General features: G+C 40.7%; 1 protein-coding gene across 1 annotated transcript in view; it reads left to right on the top strand.

The window, feature by feature from the left end:
• DOCK8 (dedicator of cytokinesis 8) overlaps positions 1-20259 on the top strand; it is a 90199-nt gene that overhangs the window by 60991 nt on the left and 8949 nt on the right. Inside the window, exons 28-39 of the mRNA XM_080637645.1 lie at positions 156-292; positions 875-1044; positions 2683-2828; positions 3556-3738; positions 4379-4514; positions 5103-5190; positions 8167-8263; positions 9507-9641; positions 11494-11646; positions 12696-12854; positions 13629-13729; positions 14175-14367. Coding sequence (XP_080493771.1) covers positions 156-292; positions 875-1044; positions 2683-2828; positions 3556-3738; positions 4379-4514; positions 5103-5190; positions 8167-8263; positions 9507-9641; positions 11494-11646; positions 12696-12854; positions 13629-13729; positions 14175-14367 — 1698 coding nt within the window. The remainder of the gene's footprint in view (positions 1-155; positions 293-874; positions 1045-2682; positions 2829-3555; positions 3739-4378; positions 4515-5102; positions 5191-8166; positions 8264-9506; positions 9642-11493; positions 11647-12695; positions 12855-13628; positions 13730-14174; positions 14368-20259) is intronic.

The raw sequence follows: 20259 nt of genomic DNA on the forward strand, positions 1-20259 counted from the left end.
AGATGTTTTCCTCCAGAATGTCCAACCCTCTTTCAAAGTCTGTACTTTTCCCCTGGTAGAGATTTTCCATTAGCTACATGGACTGTGACTACAACCCCATAAAGAAGCTTTGATTTCGGTGATTGTTCTTTAACGTTTCTAATCTACTTCTGCAGAACTCTAGCTCCTGCTCTAGTTTCCAGGACCAGAAAATCACTGTGTTTGATCTCTCGGCTGAATACCGTCAGCAGCACTTTCTAACCGGCTTACTTTTCACTGAGTTGGCAGCAGCGCTGGATGCAGACAGTGAGGGGTGAGTATCCAAATTTGCAGATTTTAGAATGGAACTGAGTTACACTACTACTCTTAGCAAGGGCATAGTCTGATTCCAGGGCAGTCCTGTTTCCCCACTTTTTATATCACTTTGTAACAGAGCAATAATCCACTCATTGTTTTATCTGCAGTATGTTGGACCCTGTAAATAAATATATACTATTTGTTGTGGTAGTGTTGGCTAAACAGCCAAACTGAGAACACAACATAATATTCCAGCTGCTCTTCTCTCTAAAACACCTCTGCCTTTGAAATTAAGAGTTTAGCTAAACTTTGGTCAGAGTCTGATGCTTTTCTTAAAGCACTTCTCTTCACAATACTGAATTTTTATGGGAACTTTGAAAGACTTGGGAGTGCTTTGATTGTAGTGAAGCAGCTTGGAGATGTAATACTGCTATCTTTTGCAGGGAACATGAGTCTCTGCTCAGAATGGAAGAGATTATCTAATGAATATGGGTGTTTTAATTTGTTTTTCCTCCAGTCTGTTTCTTATATCTTTGATTTATAAATAATTTGTGCATGACTCATTAATGGAGCTCATGGATGGTTTTTATGTTAACAGGATTAGCAAGGTGCAAAGAAAAGCTGTCAATGCTATCCTTAGTCTGCTGAGTTCCCATGACTTAGACCCACGTTGCTCAAAAAAAGAGGTGAAGATTAAAATTGCAGCTCTCTACCTGCCTTTGGTTGGTATCATTTTGGATTCTCTGCCACAACTCTATGATTTTACAAGTAAGACCTTTTTCCCTTTGTATTTTTCAGCTTCTTAGAGTGACTTGTTTAAACAGTCTATCAAACATAAAAGATAGTGGGTTTTTTTTCCATATTAAGTGCAAAAATTCCCCACAGTCTAGTAAGGTTGTCTATTTCTTTGCTCAGAAGTAAACTGGATTTTTATAGACAGGAAAAACTTTAGTGTCCTCACTTCACCAGCAAATGATAGACCAGGGATGTATCTGTAAGTACTCCTGCCTATCTCTTAGTGTAAATATTATGATTCTACAAATAAAGCCTGCTAGAAATATTAAGATATAGATAGGTTTAACAGAAAACAAGAATGATACTGACTTACATCACAATTAAAGAAATTGGATTGTATTATTTCTGTCTTTTTCTATTGCTCTTTAGTGATGTTAACATGATACCAAAATTTGTCTCTGGCTAATGTAATTGTCACACAGGAAATATATTTTTGTCATCTGTTATAAGTATAAACTTTGCTGTACATTATGGACCTTTTAAATCAGCATTATCAAACCATTTAAACCAACATTATTTAGGCTGTTTCCTTGCATTTTTCTACATGTGTATTCATATGATACTGCTGAAAGTAGCTACTTCAGGTTTTCTTGTAAGACAGTAGATCTCTGCTACCTGGAAAACTACATTTCACTTCCATAAATAAAATAAAGGTTTTAAAGAAAAAAAGGTACAGTCTTTGAAGAACATATTTTTGTCACTGTTTCTGAAAACATGTTGCATGTAGATGTCTAGACAGAAAAAACCTTAATACTATGAAAGTATTTTTTAGCACTTTCAGTCTAAAAAGGAGACACATTGGCTAATCAGCTCTCACCACATTCCTCTAATCTAAGTAGTATTCTATACCAGAGATGAAAAGAAGATGACATAAGGAAGCCCAGGTCTACCAGTATGGCTAGGTTTCCAAGTGCCTTCCTTTTTTAGTACCTGTCACAAGAGGCTGTTGACCTCATTCCAAACACACTGGGTCTGGCTGGTCCCTCCACTTGTCTGGAAAGCAGGCTTGCAAAACACAAAATGGACACTCAGAATAAGTGGAGATTTTTATAAAACTTAAGTATAAATAACCTTATTTGTTGAAAGTGATGTCAAGAACTAGCAGGGAATAGAAGGAGTTAAATGCTTAAAATGAAACTTGTTCTTAAGCCAGCAGGCTATACCAGCTCTGTCAGCTGTTAGCAGACTAACATACTTTGCTGAATATCACCAAACCCATGTATGGTGCTTGAGCTGATCCTCTTGCCTGAAATGAACTGGAACTGGATGGTTCTCAGTCTTACGAAGTGCTGATTTAGCTCTGAACTTCAGAGACGACCTCATGTTTGCTACTGCCTTTGCTTTTAATCTGGCTTCTCTGAACACCTGGAGCTTATTGGACACATCTTTCCCTGTGTTTATTTGAACAATTTGGCAGCTTTTGTGGATGGCTGCAATCTGTATTGCTAATGCTGCACCTCTTTTCACTGCTTGGTGCATCAGCCAGACCAACAGCCTTAGGGATGGAGGTTCCAACTGTTCTGTTAGGTTACAGCCCAATGGAAGACTGTGATATGTGAGCAGCAACAACTGGATTGTTCCTGAAGTTCCAATAGGATGTTTCAAATCTAGTTTCAGATCCTCGCAGTGGAAAAGCACGCACAGGAAACACAGAAGAAGAAGAAGATTCTGCAGGTGCAATCAATCAGAACGTGGCCCTTGCCATTGCAGGGAATCAGCTCAGCCTCAGGAGCTTTGGAGTAACTCTAGTATCCCTGGTATGATCAGTACTCTGCAGGTCTCCTTTCTTTTATCTATGATCCTCTTTGTTTTCTCCTTTTATCCTTTCTTGCCACTAATAACTACAGTCATGAGAAACTGTGTTCTTGTTTCCTCCAGCCCCAAAGGATGCCTCATATTCCTCCTGTCTTATCCCACTCTTCTCTCCTAGAAATTTAATTACTCTTTTACCATAAGTAGTTCCTCTTTTTCTCCCACATGCTTATTTCCATTTCCACAACCAATCTAGTCTTATTTCCAGATCAGCTAATGCCACTACGACTCCCCCAATGCCTTCCAATCCCAGTCTCACCTGAATCCATGGATCTAGGACTCAGATCCTTATTTTCCTCTGTATATCTTTTTCTTCATTGTTTGTTTGTTTGTTTTTTTATCTCCTACACAATTTGGCTGACATGACTGCCTTGCAAGAAGGGACCAAACAGTAATAGAATCTTTCTCCACATTATTCTAAGGAAATTAAAATACAAGCATCTGGCAAACAATGCTTTTATGCTTCTTTGTGTATTTCGCATGCATAGAACTGGTCCTGCTACTAATCACATACATTCAAAAAATACAATCAGTGTAACCTGAAAGTGGTTATGTTTACTGAAGTCCAGTTCTGAGATTCTATTTCACTTAAATTTAAATAACATTACTTCAACTGAATTACATCCCTTTTCTTTTACTTCTTTCAACTGACATTTACTTTATCTGCCCTAGCCCTATAGACAGAGTGCCACATTAAGTCCTGATACTACTCGCAACCTTTTGATATGTTTCCTCTGGATCATGAAAAATGCTGATCAGAATCTAATACAGAAATGGATTGCAGACCTTCCATCCATGCAGTTGAACAGGATTTTAGATTTGCTTTTCATTTGTGTGTCATGCTTTGAGTACAAGGTAGGCGAAACATGGCCTGATTTTGTTGTCCTGCTATGTTTTGGGGTTTTTTTTACCTTACCTTCTGGCTGTCCAGGAGAAATTCATTATTGGCAACTGTTAAATTAGCTCTTGTTTAATCTATGCTACAAATGGACAAACTAATTCAGCTAAAATAGCCTACACTACCCTTCAAGCAAAATACAGCCAAAACCTTAGAGAAAGTCCCATGAAGTTGGCTTAAATTGTTTTATTATTTTCCTTTCCCTGGGGATTTGAGGGCTATTTTTGGTGGGCAATGTATTACAGTTCCTGTAAGTACCAGAAAGGACACTAAGGATGGCCCCTTAATTAAGATCTAGGACATCAGGACTTCCATCTCTCATGGGATCTGTCTGCAATGTATCAAGTGATCTGCCCTCTGAACTTAGATTTCTCTCTCTGTAGCACTGAGCTACATATTTGTGTTTATTAGCAGTACGTACACTGCCTCTTTCCTCGTCTGCAACATTTATTTAGCCTTTATATAGTAGTCAGTCATATTCATTGATTTCTGCTCCCCCTACATGTATCTCCTATTGTGTCTTGTTTTGGAGATGTAATTTTGACTCATGCCCAGTGATGGAGGCATTGGTGTTGATTGCTTTGACTTTACTTTCAGGGCAAACAAAGCTCAGATAAAGTTAGCACCCAAGCACTCCAGAAGTCACAAGATGTTAAGGCCCGATTAGAAGAGGCTTTACTGAGAGGTGAAGGAGCCAGAGGAGAAATGATGAAGCGCTGCAGAATACCAGCTGGTACTTCACACCCATCTCCCCCCTTGTCTTTTGAGAAGATCTCAACAGCTTGTAGACATAAATGAGTTTGTTGGGGTTTATGCATAGCCCCCATTTTTGTCCTTGTATTTTTCACCCACAGACCTTTCCCTTGCAGACCTTTCTTGGTTTTACTGTGGAGAAAAATATCATTAGCTTTCAACTATCCAAGGTGTAGCTAGGACTGAACTCTTCCCCATTGAAAAAGATGAGGCCAACTAAATTTTAAGATGTTCTGAGAAACTGTGTTACTGTCTAATCAAAAGCCAAGAGATGGTGTCTAAACTATCAGTATGAACAAATTGTTTGTATCAAAAAAAAGGTTCTTTCATTTAATAAATGGAATAATTTGTATTCTTGTCCTTGAAGACATTAAACAAGTTAAGATGGTAAAAATCTAGATGAAAAAAGTGATGGGGTCCTGTCCTTTACTAGAGCCCTAAGGCTGTAAAGGTGAATGGTTTAGTTCTGACAGACTGCTATAGACATACATCTCCTTCTTTCAGTGAGCTATCAGACTTCAGGTGTCCTCTTTTGCTTTAATCTCACTGATATATGTTGCACTGTTAGGGAATGACAGATCAGTGGGACTAAGTGAAAACCTGCGCTGGAGAAAGGAGCAGACTCACTGGCGGCAGGCAAATGAGAGACAAGATAAGTAAGTCATTTAATTAATATATATTGCTTTTATTAGATCCAAAGCTGTTTGAGTTTTTCATGTTTTGTTCTTTCTCCTAGGAAAGTTTTATTACAAAATCAGCAGTTTCAGTCCTTTCCATCTTCTGCCAAAGAGAAAGAAATATAAAATGTTTAAGTAGCAGGAGTATCCAACTGTTGCTATGACACAACAAAGAGATCACAAATGCTTGAATGAGAAGTTTAAATAGTTACCTGTACTTTTTTTTCCTTCTTAGTATCAGTGTAGTAAACACTAGTTATTGATACAAGTTGTATCAAATACTCCACAGAGGCTTGCTATGACATTTATTTTGGTGTTGCTATGGCTCCTCACTATATACACTACTGTGGTATGGGTTTGCTACATTAAATCAGTTGAGCTGGGTTTGACATGTTATGTTAAGATTGAGAAGAGTTATTAAGAGGAGTAGCGGAAGATGGTTCTGTAGTGAATATTCTTCTTGCAGGAGGTTTAAAGTTGTGGTGGAGACCTCATAGCAGCCTGCCAATATCTAAAAGGGGGCCTACAAAGATACCGAAGTGGAACTCTTCATCAGGAACTGTAGTGACAGAACAAGGGGTAATGGGTTTAAACTTAAATGAGCAAAGTACAGGTTAGGTATAAGGAAGAAATTCTTTACTGTGAGGGTGGTGAGGCACTGGAATGGGTTGCCCAAAAAAGTTTTAAAACCTCCATCCCTGGCAGTGTTCAAGGCCAGATTGGATGGGGCTTCGGGTGACATGGTCTAATGTGTCGTGTCCCTGCCTATGGCAGGACTAAATGGAACTAGATGATCTTAAGGTCTTTTCCAGCCCTAACCATTCGTGATTCTGTGATTCTGTGCCTGTGAAGTCCATTTCACCTTATCTGCACTATATGGCAGTAGACAGGTCAGTGTCTAGGTTTATGGAAAACTGTATTTTGGCAAATGGTTTGTGTTACTAACAGCATTTCCATATGGTATGTGCTACGTTTCTATAAGCATGGAACTTGTTGCTTTCCCCTAAAGGAGATGTGTCATTTGTCCATGAACGCTTGCTTGAATTTTGGCTATATAAACAGGCCACTGTGCGTCAGATTTAGAGACACTGGCGTCTCCCCAGTCCAGCTGCTGTGAGTTCACATGTTATCATTCAACATATGTGAATTTGAACTGGGTTCGCTGGCTCATGCTGTGCAGCAACTGTGTGGTTGTAGGCTAGCACTCATTCATAATCATCACATACATTTTTGAACACAAGATTATTAATTTGGAATTTATCCAAACTTGAAAGAAAGAATCCTTTCACTTTCTGCACTATATTGGAAGAGGTGCATTTTCTATGTGGTTATTCTTATTTTTCTCTGAAAGCAGCTTGCTATCACCCAAACAGTTTCATTAAAATTAGAATTAAATGGTCTTCAAGTAGCAGCTGAAATATCTCTTTACAGTAGATCAGTTAAACCACTTAAAATAAAACTTCTGTTTACGTAAGTATGACTCTGCATGCTGTCCAGGCCTTTCTGTTTTACTCAGCATTCATCACTGTGGTATGCGAGTTCTTTGCTTCCCTCCTTTTTGGAAGCCTTTAATGTGTGGGTCCCATAAGTCAGATGTTTGCACATAGTACGTGGCACAGCAGGTTTGCACAGGTTGCTACTCAGCCTCACTCAGCCTGCTTCTCCTTGAGTCCAGCATGCTTTGGGTTTGTAGTTGCAGTTATAAGCTACATGTGGTGTCAGAGAGGATCCAGTCAACATGTTTAATGTGTGGTTGCTGGAAATGGTTCAAGCAGCTGCACTGTTTGCTTAATTTGTTCAGTTCCTACTCATGTTTAGTGATCCCTGGCTTGATTATAGCACAAGCATTTTGGCAAGCCCTTCTGTTCTTCATTACTTTGCGTCAGTGTAACCATTTGACTGCCCGAACTTTCTTTCCTAGCTCTCCTTAGAAGTGTTTCTTCCCAAAATATGGCTTTTACTTTTCTGGTTTTCTTTTTGGGTAAGACTCCACTGGGCAGAAAAGGTAACGGAACATAGCAGAAAAGCAACAGATTTTAGAGTCACTGATTGTAAGGGTGTTGCACCAGCCACAGAAATGCATCTTGGGAACTCTGGCCCAAATCAGAGCAGCTCTAATCTCAAGTTCTAGAGAGCAGCTTCTGACCATGCCACAGCCCTTTTCTGAGCAGTTTGGGAAAAAGAACAAAGATTCCTCTGTGTTTCTATCATACAAGAGATCTCTGAAAATACACTTTTGTTAGGAGTTGTACCTATTCTTAAAGCATTCAGCTTGTAGAGGAGCTGTGTTCCAGTCCTCGTCCTTAAGTCTAAACTAAGAGGGCATTATGCGTTGCCTTTACCACCACATTTTGTCTTTTATAAATGGTTCAGTTATCTCTTCAATGAGCCTCCGCCTGGGGCACTGCTGTATTGACCCTGCAGATGTTGGACTTCTTGTCTTGTCAACAGTCTCAAGAAACGACATTTTGACTGCCTACATGAAACACTGCTACTATGGCGTCGAAGAAGTTTCCCCTTATCCCAAGCCTGTTATTTTTACTTTTTTTCTGGAAGTGTTAGATCAGTTGCTTTCTGTTCCATTTGGAGTGTTAGACACTAACATAAGCACTAACTGACAGAGGCAATGCATTCAGAAATTACTGCGTATCTTATTGAACAATTGAATGTGATAGTGAGGGCAGAGTAGCCATCATGCAGATTACTATTAAGGAAGCAGAAACATCTATTTAAACTATTCAGAGGCCTAAGTTTCAACTGTCCCCTTTGGGACTTCTGTTCTATGATATCAGCTCTCCTCTTTGACTCCATAGTTCTTAAGAAAAACCTCTGGACACTGTTTTCATTGTTTGCTGTTATGCTATTGTTCAGAATGGTATAATCTGTATTTTGGCTTTCTTTAAACAGCAGGCCATCTATCTCTGTGCATGCTTTACTTAGAACTCCTTTTTGCAGGACAAAAGCTGAGCTAGATCAAGAAGCTCTGATCAGTGGAAACCTGGCAACTGAAGCTAACCTGATTATTCTTGATATGCAAGAGAACATCATCCAGGTGGGAAACAGCAGAGCTGGCTTATAACTAACACCTGCTCCCTCAGAAGCCAGTGAAAGCAGGACGCATTTCTCCTTTTGTTTCTATGCAGTGCAAAATGTTTTAATTAAAGATCTTCTGTAAACTTGTATAGTCTTGAAGAGGAAAAAATATATTGAATGAATACAAAGACAAAATTGCTGTCTGCCTTACACTGTTGCCGCAAGCCCCTTCTACTGCAGGGCATTGTGCTACTGTGAATAAAAGAGAAATCTGCCACCTTGTCTTCAGTAGATGTTGAAAGCCATTTCAACATATTACTTGATCCTGGAGTTTGGAGAAGAGGAGCTAAGAAAAACCTTCATTTATGCTAGGAATGTATCTGAAGATATTGGTATTTTGGAACCGGACTGCTGAGTGGCCTGTGGTCACACTTGTATGTATGGATCTGTGAGACAAAAGGATTTAACTTTGACTCCCACAGAGTGCTCAGTGCAGTAAAGTGTCTTCTACCTGCATAGAGCAATGTAAGATGAGAATATAAGATGTAAGATGAACAATGTAAGGTGTAGGAACTGACTTCTAGGAGTCAGATGCAGTAAAATTTCACAGGTCCTTTGACAGCAGTGGAGCTATGACAGTTGACTCTGCTTAGACATGGTCTTCTGGTTTAGGGGAGAGTCTCTCAATTTCCACTGTGTATATTCACAGATGGCGAGGAGAAAAGTTTGATCCTGAAAACCTGTTAGTAGAAGAGCATTTAGCTACTGGACTCTTGTAGTACTGGGCATGATTTTTGCATAACACCATTTGTAGCACCTACTCTCTCCATGATTTGAGTTGTGGGTTGGATCAGAGCATACCAGTATGCTGATTTAGTCTGTATGCCAGGAAATCAGAGCATGAGGAGGCAAGGGAAAGAATGGTGATTGCCCACCATGGGATCACTTCCTCATCCAGGGTACGTGAAAGATTAGCCAGAAGGTGGACAGAGCTTCAAGAGTTACTGCAGAAGCTGGCTGAGCTTAAAAATGAATTGGAGGGTCTGTGTATATTGGGAAATGTTTTGGACATTTTCCCCTTTGTCTTCCTGATCAATACAAAAGTGTTTTGAAATTCCTCTGAAGCAGTTGCTAACAAATAAAAAACCTGCAATCTGTAAACTCCTGGATGTATCTCACGGACAAGACAGCAGAACTTCAGTTCCTATATGCCAGTTCATTGTTGAATTACCTCATGCAGTTTCTGTTTTTCTCACATGTAGGCAAGCTTTGCAGCAGAATGCAGAGACAATCTTTTAGGAGGAGTTTTGAAGGTCCTGGTGAATTCTCTGGGCTGTGATCAGAGCACCACTTACCTGACTCATTGCTTTGCTACACTCAGAGCACTCATTGCTAAGGTATGCTATTGAAATACTTCTGTTTTCATGCTTCCAGTCAAGCTATTAGGGCAGCATTTCTAGAACAGAGCTGTGTGCCTTTACTTGCCACTCTTCCTTTGGTGTGTTTTGCATCTATAAATACACTTCCTATCTGTAGGGATGTTACGGGACTTCTACAGCTTTTGTAAGATTATTTTATTGATCACACAAGATGGAATAACTGAATCTGAATAATCTTGTGGGTTTAGCAGTCTATTCTTAAATATAGAAGATTCACTAATGAAAAGGTAAAAAAAAATCCACCCATTATATTTCAAATACATTCTTATTTTAATTAGGCATCCTAATGCCAGGGATTGCACAGATTCCATAAATTCAAATCTAAATTTTATCATTAGGACTAGTTTCCAACCAGTTGGGCAGCAGAGTAATCAAGACTAACTCATCAGAGATCTGGGGATCATTAGGTTTCTACTTCTAAGATAAGTTCCAAAATTCTAAGTAGATTTTAAGACGCTGGCAGATTTCATCTTCATTCTGCTTGAAAACTAAACCAAATCCTAATCTCTCTCATCCCTTCATCACAAATTAAGAAAAAAGAGGACAGAATTTGACCCAATATTTTGTAATGGGGAGCATACTGGATTAGGTGCTTCATGAGGACTCTCTAAAATCTGTTTGAGATTCATTCTCCTATAAAGAAAAGCAGTTCCAGAAAGAAAAAATCCATTAAATGTTTTTTACCCCTAAACTATTATAAAATGCAAATAACAAACAGGACACTCCTGTCCAATTAATGCCTGTCTGCTATTAAATGCAGATTGGCTGACAAAGTCTAATTACAGGGTAGATATCTCAGTAGTTATGAAACTCATAATTATGTTTTCATTGTCCTTTATCTTTGAAAGCAAACTTCCAGTTACAGTAATGAATTTTGTGAGGCAATTGTTGTTGAAATAGATCTTCTAGTTAAGCTGACTCATTTCTGTATTTTATGAAGCAATCATTCCAATTATTTTTATTACACTGAAGGTATATAGATGTTAATTTACAAAAAATAAATGATAGAACCCTGGGCCAGCAGGCGTGTAATTTAAATTAGACATAAAACAGTGAGATAATGGAGTGAAGAAAGCTGGAGAACTGGGAAATGGGCATGCAAATCAGGAATAATATCCTGTGTTCTGTTCACACCTCTAGCAATCCTATGTAGGTACATATAATATGGTACTGGTGCGTCTGTGCTGCCTACAGTGAGAGTTTCTTAGGACAGACATCCAGCCTCCTGGGTTTATTGTCTGTTGGGTGCATTATGGAGACACTGCAAAGGAGGGTCTAGCATGAAAGCTGGGCAATGGAAGTTTAGTGGCACATGGTAGGAGGAAGAACACTCTGGAGGGCTGGGGAAGGGAAGGCGTTGATGGAAAAAGTTAGTAATTGCTCCTTATGCTTAAGGAAGTATTTGCATGTGTCATCAACCATTACGTATTCTGAAAATAACAACTCTCCATGCCTCTAAGAACTTTGCAGTATTTTATGTTTCTAAAAGCTCCTGGAGAGTGGGACTCCGAGAAATTTTTTATTCGTTCTTTCTGCTGCTCTTTTTCAAAACACAAACACTATTTTCAAACTCTTCTTCTCTGTAGAAAAGCTTCACAGAATAGCATCAGTAGAATGTAGAATAGCATCACAGGAATAAAATAAAATAAAATAAAATAAAATAAAATAAAATAAAATAAAATAAAATAAAATAAAATGTAGGTTTTGTAAAATGTTGTCTTTGTCTGAATCCTATGATTTTTGTGCACTAAGCCAATGAATCTTTAATAGCCAGAAATAAGAATAATGAATGTTTTCTTTTCTATCTCAGTTTGGAGATTTCCTGTTTGAAGAGGAGGTTGAACAGTGTGCTGACCTGTGTCAAAGAGTTCTCCATCACTGCAGTAGCAGCATAGATATCACACGGTCTCAAGCCTGTGCCACTCTTTATCTCCTCATGAGATACAGCTTCAGCTCTACCAATGTAAGATTTTGAGTAGTATTTTTTTGTGCCACCTTTTTTTTGTCATCAGTTGAAACAGAACCTGAAGTTGTGATAGCAAATGGAACACATCTGCAGATGAATAGTCGTATGTTATGCTGTTTTGCACATTTGATCTAGAAGAAGTTCTAGAGTTGTAAGAGGAAAGTAGTTTTACTTGGTGTTTATTATTTTGTTTAGGAAAATGTGTTCTGCAACATCTGTAAATGCATATTTAAATGGGACAGCATTAGGCCTCTGATAAAAGGGCTATACAATGCATAAGCGATACTCAATTTTATCACTTTTTTTTTTCTACTCCTGTGTCACTTAAACTTAAGACTAGTTCTGTTCCAGTGCAATTACAACCTCAGTATAACTACTGTAAGCTGCCTTAATGGGAATTCTTTGGTGGCCTTGGTCTAGGCTCTGATCCTTGCCATACATATGGAGCAAACTACGTATATTAGGCATGTAGGTTCACAATGTTCTAACATGAAAGGACATGCATTAGCATTGTGGATAGCATCTGATCTTCCAGAGCATTTTCTTCCCTAGTTTTTACTTTAAAAGCCTTGAATATGTAAAAAGTGTTGGCTTTGCAGAAGGAAAACATGCCTCTGAGACACCATGATCAGCAAGGTGTAGTGCATCAGCAGGTGAAGCCTTCAGAGGCCTTTTGCCTCCCAGAACTGTTTCCAGAACATTCCTCTCCTTCTTCTCTGTGGGTGGCCTGATCTGCAGACCCACTGGCCAGCGCAGTGGGGGAAAGAGAAGCTTCTTATTTACCCTCATCTCAAGTGAGAATACATATTCCAAGAAACATTCTTTCCCCAAAATACAGGCATGTCAGAATTAGGGAACTTTGTCTTAATCAGGTAAAACAGGAAAGGCTTTGATGCACCAGAGACTACTTATATGAACGGTGACTTTAACATGCTTGGTGTGGGTAAGAGAAAGTGGATATGATTCATACGGTAGACAGAGATATGTGAACTGATATATATGGTGCAGCCATCATTCTTTCATGTTTTTGTCTTTTCTTCTAAAAGAATTTTGCAAGAGTGAAGATGCAGATGACCATGTCACTAGCCTCTCTGGTTGGAAAATCACCAGAGTTTAATGAGGAATTCCTTCGTCGGTCCTTACGAACCATCCTAGCCTATGCAGAGGAAGACGCAGATATGCAGGCAACTCCGTTTCCCATTCAGGTCAAATCTTCTGTGACATCTGTGGCTTTTATCAGGAGCTTTCACATAAGAATATGCTTGGAGCAAGTCCTAGATCTTGGTTTTCCAAAGCAATGAAAATAAGGATGCAGGGGTTATTGCATGAGTTTATTTCTAACACAACAATAAGCAGGGAAGAAGTGGAGGACATAATTCCATAAAATAAACTCCTAAGAGTTCTATTGAAATCACATTACAGGAGAATCATCTCTTAATTTTGTGTACAACTGTCTTATAGACCCCAGCAGGAACTGTAGCCTCTAAAGAGTTTCCCAAGGGGAACTTGATTCATTGTGTTTGAAGACGAATAGCATCATGGAAACTTCTTTCCCTTTGTTCATTCATAAGGTGACGGCACCAGCAGTAATGCAAAATATTTCAGACAATTGTCAGATGCTTTGCTAAAATTCTTACAGTAACTCAGCTTGCGCTGAAGATTTGTAAAAACATCTGCTTTGTTATCATATCGCAGATCGGCTAAAGCTGGACTCCATCAGCACACAGCTTTGATTTTTTTTTTATTCAAATATAAACAGATCAAAGAATTCCAGCTCATTTTGATTAAATAAAATATAAGATCTGCTATGTCTGCATTGAATAGAGTTGGAAAAACTTATCTTGTTGCAGTTCAGCATCCTGACATTTTCTTGGGCAGGAGGGACTAAAAGTTACATCATTTGGTCAGATGCTGTTATTTTTGTAGAAGGGAAAAAAGAAACACCTGAGAAATGCGTATTATTCTTTGTATTACTGCAGGTAGAGGAGCTGCTGTGCAATCTGAACAGCATCCTGTCAGATACAGTGAAAATGAGGGAATTCCAGGAAGATCCAGAGATGCTCATGGATCTCATGTACAGGTGACTCCATTTAGAAATGCTGCTGCAGTGAGGTGAGCACAAGAACTGTGCATTTTAGGGACAAGCTGCGGACAAACCCTCTAGCTGTTCTGTTTGTGTATATTCCCACTTTATTGCAGCTGGTCTGTCACAGGGTGCCCATACTGGAGGAATGAGACTATTGCAGTGGAGCTACTGGGAGGTGGGCATAGACTCAGGCAAAAATGGAAGTCAGGGATTGATGAACACTGAACAGTCTTGGGTTCAGCAGTTTTACTCTCCTCATAGGCCCCTGTGTGGCCTGCCTACCACTGCGTAACCCTTTCTTTTGCCGTTTGTTTACTGAATCATACAGAATAAAGACAGAGATGTCTCCTTCTATTCAACCCAGGTCAAGAATTAAAAAGGTTCTTTGTGTTATTTGAGAAGTGATCGTTCACACCTCCTTTCTGCTCCATGTTGTTAGGATTGCCAAAGGGTACCAGACATCACCTGACTTGAGGCTCACCTGGCTGCAGAACATGGCAGAGAAGCACACCAAGAGGAAGTGCTACACAGAAGCAGCCATGTGTCTGGTCCATGCCGCAGCACTGGTGGCAGAGTACCTCAGCATGCTTGAAGACAGAAGCTATCTCCCCGTGGGCAGTGTCAACTTTCAGGTGAGAAAAGGCTCCCAAGCTCTTGAGGGGGCCTGTTCTCCTGTGTGTATTTCTTCTTGTGTTAAGCAGAGTAGAAGTGCATGTATAGAGAGGAAATGTTAAAAAGGCAAAGTATTCATCACCACTTGATACATTTTTCCAATGGTTTATGCATACTGAAAACTGGTACTTTAGTATCTGTCTGTCTCTAACTCATATTTCCAGCAGTTGGCTACTGTAATCTCTTCTTTGCTAAGTGCAACCCATGCTTTTTCCTAGGTGTGTTACTTATCAGCTGCAACAAATGCATCTTTCAAGCTTCTTTCTCATAATTTAGGTAACTGGAGCTACTCAGTTCTTTTAGGCATGTTCTTTTAGGCATGTTCTTTTTTTTTTTAGGCATTTTTTTTTTAGGCGTCTTTTTACTATCTTCAATTACTAACCAACACCCTCTTGACTTTTGAATGACACAGTCACCATAGGCTATATGCAGTCACATCAAAGTCAAGTAGAAATGTCCCCTAAGTTCTTTCAGTCTGGCAAGTATCTTTCAGTTTATCACTCCAAAGACTTTACTGGTTCTTTTGGCATTGCTGAGCTCTTTACTCAGTTAATACAATGATCATTTCCAGAGAGTTTTTTTGCGGGTTTTTTTTTTTCACCCTTCTTTTCTACATCACATAGATGAAAGCTTAACTCTTTCTAAGTGTTGTTAGACACTTCAAAATGCAGATATTTGTATGTAGTTTGTCGGATTATGCAGTTTTGGTTACCCCTACCTGAACTGACCTCAACTGCAAATTTAGTGATTTTACTGCATTTTTCTACACACTATCAATAGAATCATAGAATAGTTAGGGTTGGAAAGGACCTTAAGATCATCTAGTTCCAACCCTCTGCCATGGGAAGGGACACCCCACACTAAACCATGTCACCCAAGGCTTTGTCCAACCTGGCCTTGAACACTGCCAGGGATGGAGCATTCACAACCTCCCTGGGCAACCCATTCCAGTGCCTCACCACCCTCACAGTAAAGAACTTCTTCCTTATATCCAATCTAAACTTCCCCTGTTGAAGCTTTAACCCGTTACCCCTTGTCCTGTCACTACAGTCCCTGATGAAGAGTCCCTCTCCTTGTAGACCCCTTCAGATACTGGAAGGCTGCTATGAGGTCTCCACGCAGCCTTCTCTTCTCCAGGCTGAACAGCCCCAACTTTCTCAGCCTATCTTCATACGGGAGGTGCTCCATTCCCCTGATCATCCTCGTGGCCCTCCTCTGGACTTGTTCCAACAGTTCCATGTCCTTTTTATGTTGAGGACACCAGAACTGCACACAATACTCCAAGTGAGGTCTCACGAGAGCAGAGTAGAGGGGCAGGATCACCTCCTTCGACCTGCTGGTCACGCTCCTTTTGATGCAGCCCAGGATACGGTTGGCTTTCTGGGCTGTGAGCGCACACTGAAGCTGGCTCATGTTCCTTTTCTTATTCGACCAACACCCCAAAGTCCTTCTCTGCAGGGCTGCTCTGAATCTCTTCTCTGCCCAACCTGTAGCTGTGCCTGGGATTGCTCCGACCCCGGTGTAGGACCTTGCACTTGGCATGGTTAAACTTCATCAGGTTGGCATCAGCCCACCTCACAAGCGTGTCAAGGTCCCTCTGGATGGCATCCCTTCCCTCCAGCGTATCAACCGAACCACACAGCTTGGTGTCATCATCAAACTTGCTGAGGGCGCACTCAATCCCACTGTCCATGTCACTGACAAAGATGTTGAACAAGACCGGTCCCAACACCGATCCCTGAGGGACACCACTCGTTACCGGTCTCCAGCCGGACATTGAGCCATTGACCACAGCTCTTTGCGTGCAGCCATCCAGCCAGTTCTTTATCCACCGAGTGGTCCACCTATCAAATTGATATCTCTCCAGTTTAGAGACAAGGATGTTGTGTGGGACAGTGTTGAATGCTTTGCATAAGTCCAGGTAGATGACGTCAACTGCTCTACCCCTGTCCATCAGTTCTGTAGCCCCATCATAGAAGGCCACCAAATTGGTCAGGCAGGATTTCCCCTTAGTGAAGCCATGCTGGCTATCACCACGCATCTTGTTGTTTTTCATGTGCCTTAGCATGCCTTCCAGGAGAATCTGCTCCAAGAGTTTGCCAGGCACAGAGGTGAGACTGACTGGTCTGTAATTCTCCAGGTCATCCATTTTCCCCTTCTTGAAAATGGGGGTTATATTTCCCTTTTTCCAGTTGTTAGGAACTTCATCTGACTGCCATGATTTTTCAAATATGATGGCCAGTGGCTTAGCAACTTCATTTGCCAGCTCCTTCAACCCGCAGATGGATTTCATCAGGGCCCATAGACATGTACATTCAGATTCTTAAAATGGTCCTGAACCAGATCCTCTCCTACAGTGGGCCCAAGGTCTTCATTCTCACAGTCCCTGCATCTGCCTTCCAAGGCTTGGGTGGTGTGGTCAGAGCATTTGCCAGTGAAGACCGAGGCAAAGAAGTCATTAAGAACCTCAGCCTTCTTCAAATCCAGGGTAGCCAGTTCTCCTGATAGCTTCCGGAGGGGGCCTACGTTGTCCCTGGTCTGTCTTTTATTTGCAGTGTACCGATAGAATCCTTTCCTGTTATCTTTCACATCCCTAGCCAAGTTTAATTCTAACTGGGCCTTAGCTTTCCTAACCTGGTCCCTAGCTTCCCGGACAACATCCCTGTATTCTTCCCAGGCCGCCTGTCCTTGCTTCCACCTTTTATAAGCCTCTTTTTTCCTTCGAAGTTTCCTCAGCAGCTCCTTATCCATCCAAGGAGGTCTCCTGGCCCTCCTGCTGCACTTCCTTCTAGTTAGGATGCAACACTCCTGAGCTTGGAGCAAGTGATTCTTGAATATCAACCAACAGTATTGGGCCCCCCTGCCCTCTAGGGCTGTGTCCCATGGAACCTTACTAAGCAGGCTCCTGAAGAGGCCAAAGTCTGCTCTCTTGAAGTCCAGGGCAGTGAGCTTGCTGCACGCTCTTCTCACTGTCTTGAGGATCTCGAATTCGACCATCTCATGATCGCTGCATCCAAGGCTGCCCTGGAGCGTCACATTTCCAACCAGCCCTTCCCTGTTGGTGAGCACGAGGTCAAGCATGGCACCTCTCCTTGTCGGCTCCTCTGTTACTTGCAGAAGGAAGTTGTCTTCCACACAATCGAGGAACCTCCTGGATTGCTTGTGCCGGGCCGTACCTTCACTCCAACAGATGTCAGGGTGGCTGAAGTCTCCCATGAGGACAAGGGCCTGCGAGCATGAGGCTGTTCCTATCTGCCTATAGAGTGCTTCGTCCTCTTGACCAGGCGGTCTGTAACAGATCCCCACAGTAACGTTTCCCATCGCTGCTCTCCCTTTAACCCTGACCCACAAACTCTCTGTTGACTGCTCACCCGTCCCCAGACACAGTTCCATACTCTCCAGCCTATCCCTAACATAAACAGCAACGCCCCCTCCCTGCCTGCCAGGCCTATCTTTTCTAAAGAGCCTGTAAGCTTCCATTCCATCACTCCAGTTGTAGGAGCCATCCCACCATGTTTCTGTGATGCCTACTATATCATACCCCTGTAGATGTGCACACATCTCTAATTCCTCTTGTTCCCATGCTACAGGCGTTTGTATAGAGGCATCTGAGCCGAGCTCCAAATGAAGCCGGCTCATTGGCTGAAGCGGCTGGAATATCTCTACATTGCTCCAAGCATTTATTATAGGTGTTGGCAGCTGACTGGGTGTGTTGGGATGGAATGATGTCCTCCTCTCCCAGCACATCTAGTTTAAAGCTTTCTTGACCAGCCTGGCAAACCTCCTACCAAAACCGCTCTTCCCCTTCATTGTCAGACCAGCTCCACCAGCCCCCAGTAAACCTGGCATCCTAAACTGAGTCCCATGTTCTAAATACCCAACCCCCTGACTATGGCACCACTGTTCTAACCATCATCTTGTTAACTTCTAAAAAAATCTGGTCCCTAAAGCGTATTTCTTCCTCTGGGACTTTCCCAGTTTTATAAAACATACGGCAAATCAGTATTTGCTGCCCTGGATACACTTTTGCTTAGTTAGCTCTTTTAAACTCTTGAGGAGCACATTTTATGGTTCAGGTGATTTTGAAATAGCTAACACTAATACTTTGTACATTCATCATCCCTTGATATAACCGTACCACCTGGGGCTTTTCTTCCTTCAAAACTGTAAATAACCATACCACCTGAAGGTTTTTGTTTTCCCCTTCAGAACAGTAAATGTGAACACGATTTAACTGGTTGGCATTTTGCATTAAATTTAGTATGTTGGGCTTTAGTATTTGCAGTTCCACCTTAGCAATCAAACAATGAACTAGTGTTATTCTTAAGTTCCTTTACTCTTAAATAGCTGTATATACTCTTCTTACAGCTAAATTTCTGGCCATGGATTTATACTTCTGCCATTTTACATCCCTTATCAGTTTTGTATTGTTCCTAACTTGTAACTTCAATTCATTACTTCTATGTTCTTCTTTTCTCATTACTTCTTAAACACTACTATCATTATGGGTGAAATCTGCATTCCCTTCCCAATGTTATCCTGCTCCCAGGCTGCCTTGAACGGTTGTAAACTTGCACATTTGACCTTAATGCAATTCTTCCTTACATTGCTCTAGATTGAATGGGTATGTTTTCAGTTATTTTAAAGAACTATCCTACAAGGCATGAAGCAAGCAAAAACTTACAAGTTTAAAAGCTGTAAGTATTTTCCTGTCATCAAAATGCTTGCGTAAATTCATGTTTTCCAAAGAAGCAGTTGCTCCACAGTAGAAAGGTAATAAATAGCTTAATGACCAGAAATGCAATTACACAACTCTTTCTCTGACAGCATAATTTTGAATTTCAGTTTGCTCAATAACAATAATTAACTATAATAACACCTTGCATTTCTTACAAAGCCTTCCCAGAGAAGAGCTGCCATTCTTTACAAACAGGTTTGTGTTTTGTAGCACCTGTGAAGATCTTGTTCAGATGACCCTGTTACAGAAGAGAAACATTACTCTCAGCTTTACCTGGAGTTCCAGGTCTCACTCATCTGACTCCTTCTGTGTCCATTTCTTCATTTAAGTCAGATATTAAATCAGCTAATACTGGTGATACACATTTAATTGTGGAATTTAAGGTTATAATAATGTGTATTTTAAAATATTAATTTGGATGAGAAAAAGTGTTATCTGCTTTTCACAGATTAGTAAAATGAGGCAGCAAAAGATTAAATCACTTGACCTAGGTCTTCTGCAGCTTACTCTATATGACGGTTAGTGGAGTAAAACTTTTCCTTTTACTTTTCCAGACTAAACTGTGTATGCATCCCTCTGTGCTGTGCAATCAAAACTGTTCCTCAAAATCAGAACAGGATCACTTTCAGTGAAATTCCCTTTGAGTTTAATTTGTGTTTGCACTAAATTGCCTTTTCAAGTGATAAGGCAGACTTAGAGTATGAACTGCATATAGACTGACCTTAATGCCACTTTATATTACCACAGACAAGGACTTAGTTTGTGTGACTGCCATACTGAAGGTTAATTAGCCTGGGCTTAGCAGTAGCCTAAATCAACTGTGCTGTTTTGGGGACATAGGTGGCAGGCTAACCTACCCATATCTAACACGGTGATAAGGGCTGGGGATCACAGTAAATTCCCTTGATTTTACACAAGTGTTTCTTTTCCTTAAAGAAATCCAGGCTTGTGAGGTCCAAAGTAATTGCTGATGATACACATGGTAACTTACGGATTGCCTATAGTGTACAGGGTGCATATAAGATTCTTTGCTTTGAAAGGCAGATCAAGGTAAAAGGTGGATGAGGTATCTCCACTTTGCAAAAGATCACGGTAATACCAGAGACGTGTCATG

The sequence above is a fragment of the Psittacula echo genome, assembly GCF_963264785.1.
Source record: "Psittacula echo genome assembly, chromosome: Z".
Lineage (NCBI taxonomy): Eukaryota > Metazoa > Chordata > Aves > Psittaciformes > Psittacidae > Psittacula > Psittacula echo.